General features: G+C 40.7%; 1 protein-coding gene across 1 annotated transcript; it reads left to right on the forward strand.

Annotated features, from left to right (window-relative positions):
• Positions 1-494: 494 nt before the first annotated feature.
• LOC143281411 (adenosine receptor A3-like) lies at positions 495-8,932 on the forward strand. The gene is made up of 4 exons (XM_076586621.1): positions 495-936; positions 2,134-2,165; positions 4,526-4,586; positions 8,910-8,932. The coding sequence occupies exons 1-4, from the start codon at positions 495-497 to the stop codon at positions 8,930-8,932; spliced, it is 558 nt and encodes a 185-aa protein (XP_076442736.1).
• Positions 8,933-9,393: the final 461 nt, after the last annotated feature.

Below are 9,393 nucleotides of genomic sequence, written 5' to 3' on the forward strand. Positions count from 1 at the left end.
CATGAATATTCAAAAATAAACAAATAAAATGGAATTGTATGTCCGCACATTTCAATAAAAAGGGTGTATGTTTTCTGGATTAAATCAGAGAACTATATTGTGACGACTGGAGTTTTGCGGGTTCGTTCCCATCCATTCACACGCTGAGACCATCTCCATTTGTATAGCGTTGTGTTGGGATATGAAGGTAAATATGTAATTCATTTTTATTTATCCTTTTCCGAGAACTCATTATGGCAGGCGGATAATGTTTAAATCTATTGTTCACTTTCTGGGTACTCATATGTTCTCAAGAGGAGGGAGGTAGGGCTGTGAAATGATGAGTTTTTCCTGCTTCCTGATCACTCGATAAAACATATATCATCGTGGGCGGGAGTGGGTGGGGGGATATCAGTGCACATATAGATGGAATTATCATTTCTTTTATTTCTTACTGGTCATATAACTATTTTGGAAAGTAATCAACACTTTTTTTTCCAGTGTCCTGAGTGGCAATGACGTGGGAACACCGTGACCTGGTGTTCCTGTCAGCTGAGTGTACCATCAGTGCTGTGTCTGTGGTGGCCAATGGACTGGTGCTGTCAGCCCTCTGGAGGTTTCCTAGTCTGCGCACCACGACCAACACTCTTATAGGCAGTCTGACCCTGTCTGATCTACTCGTTAGCTGTGTTGTGGGGCCCACCTCAGCCATGACCTTCCATGGTGTTCCCCAGAATTTGTATGGTTGCATCTTTTTTAATTGCTTGGCCATTGTCTTCACCAACGTCAATGTTTTAAACCTTCTGCTTATCACCATAGAGAGGTTCCTGGCAGTCAAGTATCCTATCATGCACAGGAGGAAGGTCACCAACAGAAAAGTCCGGATAGCGATTGGTGTGGCCTGGTTGACTGGCATGCTCATCGGCTTTGTGCCTCTCATGGGGTGGTACCGGCGTGGTGAATTTAGTGACTGTTCTTTTACTGCTGTCATTCCTCTCACCTTCATGGTGTACGTCATTTTTTTAGGAGTCGTCTTACCCTGCTTAGTGTTCATGATATTTGTGTACACTATCATATATCTGATCTTCCGCAGACGTCATCAAAGTGGGAACATTCGTACATTATCTCGTCCATCAAAACTGGGCAAACAAGAAAACCCTAAACAAAAGCGTTATGTCAAATGTACTGTTGCACTCGTGTTAGTGTTTGCCATAAACTGGTTGCCTATCCACACTTCAAATAGTTTAACAGTTTTTCAGTCTATTAACTCACCATTAGAACTAGTGTACGTGTTTGTGTATCTCAGTCATACTAGCGCGATTATCAATCCCTTTATATATGCCTTTTACATTAAATCGTTTAGAAGAGCCATAAAACGTATGCTAGAATGTTATTGTATTCCAAGTCAATCATTGCAAAAATCGCTGAACGCACCAACCATTACTACAAAGACTTTTTTACAAATGAGAGACGAAAGAAGAAAAGAAGAATTCACAAGTGACGTGGGTGTTTTAGTCATGAAAGATAAAGCTAGAAAAGAAGGAACATTAACCACAAGTACAGTAAGTGTTGTGAACATGGAAGACAAAAGCAAACCTATAGAAAGGTTACCCACAAGTGGAGGGGGTGTTGTAGATATTGAAGACAAGAACAGAACGGAAAGAGCACCTACTACAAATGCAGGGAATGCTTCAGACACTGAAGACAAAAACAGAACAATACAAAGGTTAACCACAAGTGGAGGGGGTGCTTTAGAAACTGCAGACAAAAACAGAACTATTGAAAATCTACCCATTGGTGGAGAGAGTTCTGTAGATATTGAAGACAAAAACAGAACGGAAGAAACACCAACCACAAAAAGAGAGAATGCTTTGGAGACGGAAGCTGAAGACAAAACCAAAACTATAGGTACGTTAGCCACAAATGGTGGGAGTACTTTAGACAATGAAGACAAAAAGATAACTACGAAATCTGTAACCATTAGTGAAGGGAGTGCAGATGACAAAAAAGACAAAAGCAGAATGGAAGGAGCGTCAGTTACAAACAGAGCGAGTGCTTTAGACGTGGAAGACGAAAACAGAACTAGAGGAGCGTTAACCACACGTAGAGACAGTGTTGCGGACCAGAAAGACAAAAGTGGAGGGTCTGTTTCAGATTCATCTTCATCTTCATCTTCATCTTCTGTAGTTTATCAAAATGTGTACGATTTTTTTTCTTAAGTTTAATTCTTAGAATCGAAAAGGCGTCAGAGCGTGTCGCACTGATTCATAGCAAACTGCACCACATCTGCTTGAACACACACACACACACACACACACACACACAGAGAGAGAGAGAGAGAGAGAGAGAGAAAACAAAACCCAACACAATGGCAAGAAATAAATACACACAGCACTTATAAGTCGAACTCGCTGGTCAGATCGTGAGACATAACCACAGCTGTCAATGAAACATGGAACTTAGAACGAAATAAAGTAAGTCAATAAGATATACAGATAAGTAAATACCTTAAATCATAAACTTAAAATACCTTGAGGGCAAAGGACGGAAACGAAGTAAGAATATAAATGGGCCACATATAGCGACCTTGAAAAGACACACACACACACACACACACACACACACACACACACACACACACACACACTATATGTATAATGGGCTCGTGTTTCTACAGCTAGCTCTTTCAGTACGCATGGTGAGATGCCGTCTAGTCCAGCTGCCTTGGTGGGGTTCAGGTTGAAGAGGGTCTTCCGCACTTCGCGTACGTTGATGATGATGTCGGCCATGGTGGGGAAGTCGTAACGGGAGTCAGGCATTGTACCTTTGGTCCTGAACTCTTCTCTGGTGAAGGCGGTGCAAGTCTCTGAACGCAGTGTAAAACTGGCTGTTCAGGATTTCCGCCGCTTTCTGCTTGAGGTCTGAGACGAGATGACCGTCAGACTTGAGGGCTGGGATGTTGCATAATGTCCATCACATCGCTCACTCACACAGTGATTACAAGCAGCTGACAAAATTAGAAGACAGAAATAAATTTACATTAATCTAACAAACACAGTTAACTTCTTCACTCACTTGCACACTCTCTCACACCATTAATACGGTACCACTGTTCCTATTCAACATAAACAAAAGTGTCCGCCATTTGGCACAGGATTGTCAAAGCACATCTCACCACACATAACGGAAAGCGTCCGGAAACCGACGAACTAGAAATCGGTCAGTGACGTAGCTCACTGAATCCACAGATGGGAAGGGGGGATGGAGAAAAAATGTGGAAGGGGGAAAGGGATAAGTGTAGGTCATAGAAGGGGTTGATGACGCAGGACGTAGACGACGCTGAAGAGTGGAAGACACTGGAAACGCAGACGACATCAGAGGCCAGGGGCGAAGACTTAACTGCGTCGAAGAAAGGATGTAGCAGGGTACAAGCATACAAGTCTCAAACAGACTGTGAATATCCTCCTGTAGCAAGAGGCCAAGGTTCCTTGGCTGTTGAAGCCCTACGAGGATCCCATTACAAAAATAATATGCCCCATCTACTGGCGCTGAGCCCGCAACAATCAGCATCGCTAACCAAATGAATGGTCCGTTGTCCTCCCAACATTACTTTGTTATATTAATTTCACTCATCTGGTGACAGCATGCTCTGTACTTCACTTACTCACAAACAACTACAACACGTGAGGCACCGGAAACAAAACGAGCTCGTAAAAGGTGTTGGCCACACGCAACGAAACCCGAAAGGTCCTACTCTCCCTCTGCAAAAGAAGAAAAAGTGAAATCGACCGTGACATGGGACACTGACTGTGGTGGAGCATTGGTGCTTCACGAAGGTCCAGAAGCGTTTTTGGTCGAGTGGAGTGTCAGCATTACCATAGGGGCCAGAGGGAATTGTAAACAGGCTCTCGGCATACCTCCAAAAGGAGTGTCTGAGCTCTCACTGAATCTCTATGTTAAGGAGCTTAACTGCTCCTTGTAGTTCCTCACAGCTGCTCTTTTTCATGCATCTGTATGTCCGGTCTCTCCTCCTGATCAGCTTCAGTTGACAATATTGTTTGTCATCCAGAAGTAGAAGTCTTTTCGGCGAGGGTTTGGTTGGGTAATTCTTTCAAACAGGTTCTGGCAGGCAGGCAGGCACACACACACACACACACACACACACACACACACACACACACATTGGCCATTCTGCCCGTGTCAGGGGTGGGTCGGGAGGCGGGAGGTAGGGGGATACAGGGACAAAGGGGTAACACAGAATTATCTGGACTGGGTGAAACAAAATTCCTCATTGGGAAACATGCATAGTTGCTTGAAGTCAAAGAGGGATTGAACAATTCACCGTACATAAGATCAATACTTTCACACAAGAATCAACATGATTCAAACGTTGGAACACACGCGCGCGTACACACACACACACACACACACACACACCACATGAATATCTACATAATATCATTTGTCTTGTGCATGTGAACAAACACTTATATGAAAATAACCATGTGTGTTCAAACATTTTATGTTGATAGCTTTCTTTGAAGAGCAAACGCTTTTGACAGAAATGGGACGAGTGCCACTCAGTCTTGAATCAAAAAGAAGCAAAGGTAATCTGAACGTGTTTGGACAGGATTTATACTGGGCACACACCAAGATAAAATGGCATTAAGATTCTTCTCTTCCACAAAATGGACTTTTTTTTTAACATGCCAGTTTTCAGTTAATACGCGGTTTTCAAATGTGTTCAAAGTGTCCTTCTGAATATAGTCTTTGTCTGACCGTTCCGTTTTTATGGACAATTTCAGTGAATGTTTTAACATTATATATGGATTTGGAGTTATCTGAGATTTAGGTTGCTCTGATATGAGTATGTGGTTTCCACGTGTGGAATGAGCAACGAAATTATGTTAGGAGGTACACATCGAAGACATATCATTAGAACAGCATTAATTATTGGGAAAAAGAAAGAAAATGAATCGAGGAAATCTGACGCCTGGATAGCAGGCAGGGTCCGCCCCCTGAAACGACGCACAGTGATTGTTCTTCTGCCGGATGCACTGATAAAGGATGCTCGCCACGTCGTCCCCAGGATAACTCGTCGTATACTACATGAAAGTGAATAACATACTTGACATTGTACGATGCGCATTATTGACATTTTACATCACACCCATTCGGCCAGTCCGTGAGATAAACAAAAATATTCAGCAATAATGATAATACCAATAAATGATGCAAAAATGAATTTATGAAAGGTGTTTGCGTACAGTGCGTGCGCGTGTGCATTACATTTACTAACATCGATTCAGATGATTTCTGAGGTCTAGCTCTCTTTCAGAAAATGCATTGTGTAGAGAGGGAAGACTCAGTTTGTTTTTGTTTGTCTTTTCTCTCTCTCTCTCTCTCTCTCTCTCTTTAATAATTATACACATTTTGCTTACAAGGATTACGTAACTGAGGTATTCATAATTTCCAAGCGGACGTTCTGATTTGTCAACACCAAAATGTATATCAGTTACTGAAAGTCTCAATCTAAGATCTGTTTTAAAATGATCGAGTCTTCTATATATCACCAAAAGCTGCGTACAAGTAGACATTCAAAGAAAAAGTGTTCAGTACAATCGACAGTGTCTGGACCATAAGAACATTTATAATTTTACTTTTCTTTCGTTTTACAAAGAAGAATATTTGTTGGATAAATATTGTGTAGAATTTTCCATTAAGAACTTTTAACCTTACTTCTTTTGCAACATCATTGGCTTTTGACCATGCTGACTCACCTAAATGTATGCCAAATGTTCTTAACCAAAAATCAAACAGAAATGGGGTTACTGTTTCTTCATTTTCAAGTAACTATTATTCTTAATAATTCTAGGTTTTGTGTTATACCTGCGAACTTCACATACATAAGTACCTTTATTTTACTTCTTTCTGTATCGACTTAATCCATGTTTTCGGAATACAACAATGGGTTAGAAGATTATATTCAAGCATCAAATTTTGTTCTGCCCAATCTAAGTTTGTATTTCTTAAAGTAAGTATTCGGTTTTCACTTGCATGAATTAGTTCTTTAATCAGTTCTATCCCATTTTCTTGAAGTTTAAAACAAGCTCAGTGCCAGAGATTTTTGTTTAAAAATAGTGCTCTCCCCTTGTCTGGGAATTTTGAGGACTCAGGGGTAATAAATCACACAAAAATCAACCACAAAACCTATGGGTGATATGAAAAGAAGGTGAACGTTTTTGTGAAGGAAAATGAGTGTAGATTCTGCTTCTGGCGCTTTTCCCCCAAAATTAGGTTAATTGTAGGGAACTGTTCAGGCATGTAAAGCCAAGATAATTTTTGTGCAACAAAAAAGTCTGTTTCCACCTCTAGATAATGACATCCATAAAGAAAAGAAAGAAAATACAGCTAGAAATAGCATGCCTATTGTCAGTTTATACCTGTAGAAGAAATTAAAACAGGCTGTAAGGTTTTGAAAACAAATCACAGCTCATGCAGACATGTAAGTAAATCACCGTCCCAACAACCACAAAGGTGGGTAAAGTCAACGTAAAAGGTCAATCACGGTCTCAGAAACTGAGCTGGCAAGCTTTTTGACAGCAAAGAGCGTTTGCAAGTGAGAGGGTGAAGTTCTTTGATGACGTTCACTCCTTTCAAGTTGCACGTGGGCCGATTAAAGTGTCTGCTGTGTATCCGGCTTGCCACCTCTTCAAACACGTCAACCAGCTGATTCAGCGAAAAAAAAGCGTTAAAAATCAAAAAGCACGTGTTTCACGGCCAGTGCAGGTTCAGGCCCTGTGTTTCGTGAAAATTGTGGGGCATTGGCGATTGTCGACTTCCTACAGTCTGCTTTGAAATGTGAGTACACTCTTCCCAAAGGCCACGCCCCCTTGAAGTGCTCTAGTTGGCATTCGACCTATCCTCTTACATCACTCCTCTCCCTCTCCCCTTCCTCCAACGCTGGCTGCCCGTTTTCTAACAGTCTTTTAGCCAGTTGTTGAAAACGCTGTCTGATTGGATTGACGGACTGCATTAACATCAAATGGGCTGTCAGTTTCATCACTGTCGTTGTCAATCATCTTCGTTTTCAAGCCTATCATCAGACAAGAGAGATCCTTCTCCATCGCGAAAGCTGTCCATAATCACAAGCAGAGCTTTCAGAAATGTGTAAATCTGCTGACTGTGACTTATTTGCTTTACTGGACAGTTTTCAATGCATTTTTTGCACATGATGTAACCCCCTATTCCACAGGCCTATCACGTGGTCAGCAAATTATTATCAAGTAGAAAGGGGTCGTCAACCTGATGTATGTTCATTTGAATAGTATTTTTATAATCCAGACACATCAAACTAACTGTTAAGAGTCTGTTTATATGAACTGAACCAAACTCCAATAAAGGGAAAATCGGAACATATGCAGGACGTCAGTGGACGTCTTATGGGCATTATGGCAATACATTTTGTAGGACGTCAGCTGACGTCTTATAAGCACTCTACTGGTTAACCTTCGCTGGCTGTCGCTTTCGACTACACAGGGAAGCTCTCATGTGGGTCGTCCACGACCCATACCTTCAAAGAGTCAAAAACCTGTATATTCCCCCAAAGCTTGTGTGGGTCGTGCACGACCCATACTTTGTAAAGAGACAAAAACCTGTATATTCCTCCAAAGCTTATAACCAAATATAGAAAACATATCGTAACAACTGATTACACACACACATGCGCTCGCACATGCACACACAGACTCACACAAACACACACACACAGAAGAAACACATGCTCACGCATTCACAAACGCGCACACACACACACACACACACACACACACACACACACACACACACAAACTGATCACACACAGAGACGCATAACACCACATGCACATACATACAAACCCTACTTATGCACACAGAGATAGAGAGAGAGAGACAGACAGCGAGACAGAGAGAGAGATGACTCATAGCATCCTATACACGCACAATCAAAGATATTCAGTTACATAGGTACATGCTGTTAGAGGAAGGGGTGGAAGGGGGTTACAGCTGAAGACAGGCGAAAGGGACGGGGCGGGGAGGGGGGCGGGGGTAGTGGGAGAGTAGTGGGGTAGTGAGGCTATTGAAAGTAAAACTTCTTTATTTTCCTTCACTAATTGCAAATTAAACCTGAAGAAATTACTATTAAAAAGGTATGGGTCGTGCATGACTCACACGAGCTTTCGACGGGTGACCACGTTTTTTCCTCTTTAAAAAGCATGGGTGAACCACAACCCACACAAGCGTCCGTGTGTTGTTAAAACGCCACCTTTAATTACTCATTAACTAATTAATGCTTTTTTTTCTTTCTTCTTCTTCTTCTTTTTTTTTTTTTTTTTTTTTTTTTTTCATTTTTTGGCGAAAGTTGGCCTTTTAGGTATCGGAAGCATTTTTGAAATTTCGTAGAAAAATATTAAGAATTGGCTGAGATATTTGCGTTTTTGTACCCTTCTAGGTCGTATACGACCCACGATAGCCAGCGAAGGTTAAGAAATAAAGTCTTTGTTTTTGTATATGATCAAAGGATTTGTTGAATAGCATTTGACTGTGGAAGTTGCTGCTGTTTGTTACACTGCGTGTTGCTAAAGTTTTGCTTTCTGAAGTAATTATTCTACCCTGCCAGAGCACATTGATAATTCTATCTGAACCCGTGATGTCTCTTATTTTACAGTTGATGCCATTTCGATATTGAGCACCAGTTTTGCTGTTCGGTTGCTTCAGAAAGTTTTCCTGCCCATTGTAAATTAAAGCATTTCTTTAAAGTAATCATATTTATCATTTTCTCCAGCATTGTATTCAGCTTACATGACTTTCCGTTTTAACTTTTCAAATGTCTTTCTATTATTTTTTTTCTGCCATAGAAACCTGTAGAAATTTGTGTTCATTTCGTACAGAATACTATGTGGAAGACCTATAGACTTCATACGTAAACTAACTGACTGATCAAAAATGTCTCCATAACTGCTACTTTACCTTGAATACTAAGATTGTGCTCACTCCATTCCTTGGATCAATGTATTCATTGATCTATTCATGTGTTCAGTTATCTTCAGTTTCTTGTGTCATCTAATCTGTTTGAAAATAAATACCTAAGATTTTAATTTCATGTACTAAAGTAAATGGAAAAACTTCATTTTCGTTATGTTGACCAATCCTCATTATATTAGTTTTTTCTATGTTCAGATTCAAGCCAGATAATCTTTCGAACACAGTAAATATCTCCAAAGCTTTCATAATGTCTTCTCTAACTCTAAGGAATAAAGTAGTATCGTCAGCCATTTACTTAATCTTTTAGTGAGTTGGATTACCTTTACCAGAACATGAGAGAACTTTAATGCCCACAATTGTACAATTTCTAATTTTCATATCAAGCAATTC

This window comes from Babylonia areolata, chromosome 4 (assembly GCF_041734735.1).
Source record: "Babylonia areolata isolate BAREFJ2019XMU chromosome 4, ASM4173473v1, whole genome shotgun sequence".
Classification (NCBI taxonomy): Eukaryota; Metazoa; Mollusca; class Gastropoda; order Neogastropoda; family Buccinidae; genus Babylonia; species Babylonia areolata.

Bases quoted from the DNA above. Each gene is read 5' to 3' on its own strand.
- LOC143281411 (XM_076586621.1), top strand. From the start codon at position 495: ATGACGTGGGAACACCGTGACCTGGTGTTCCTGTCAGCTGAGTGTACC. The intron at 2,166-4,525 runs GTTTATCAAAAT...TTCTTTGAAGAG, and splicing joins CTTCATCTTCATCTTCTGTA to CAAACGCTTTTGACAGAAAT. The intron at 4,587-8,909 runs GTAATCTGAACG...CATTTCGTACAG, and splicing joins TGAATCAAAAAGAAGCAAAG to AATACTATGTGGAAGACCTA.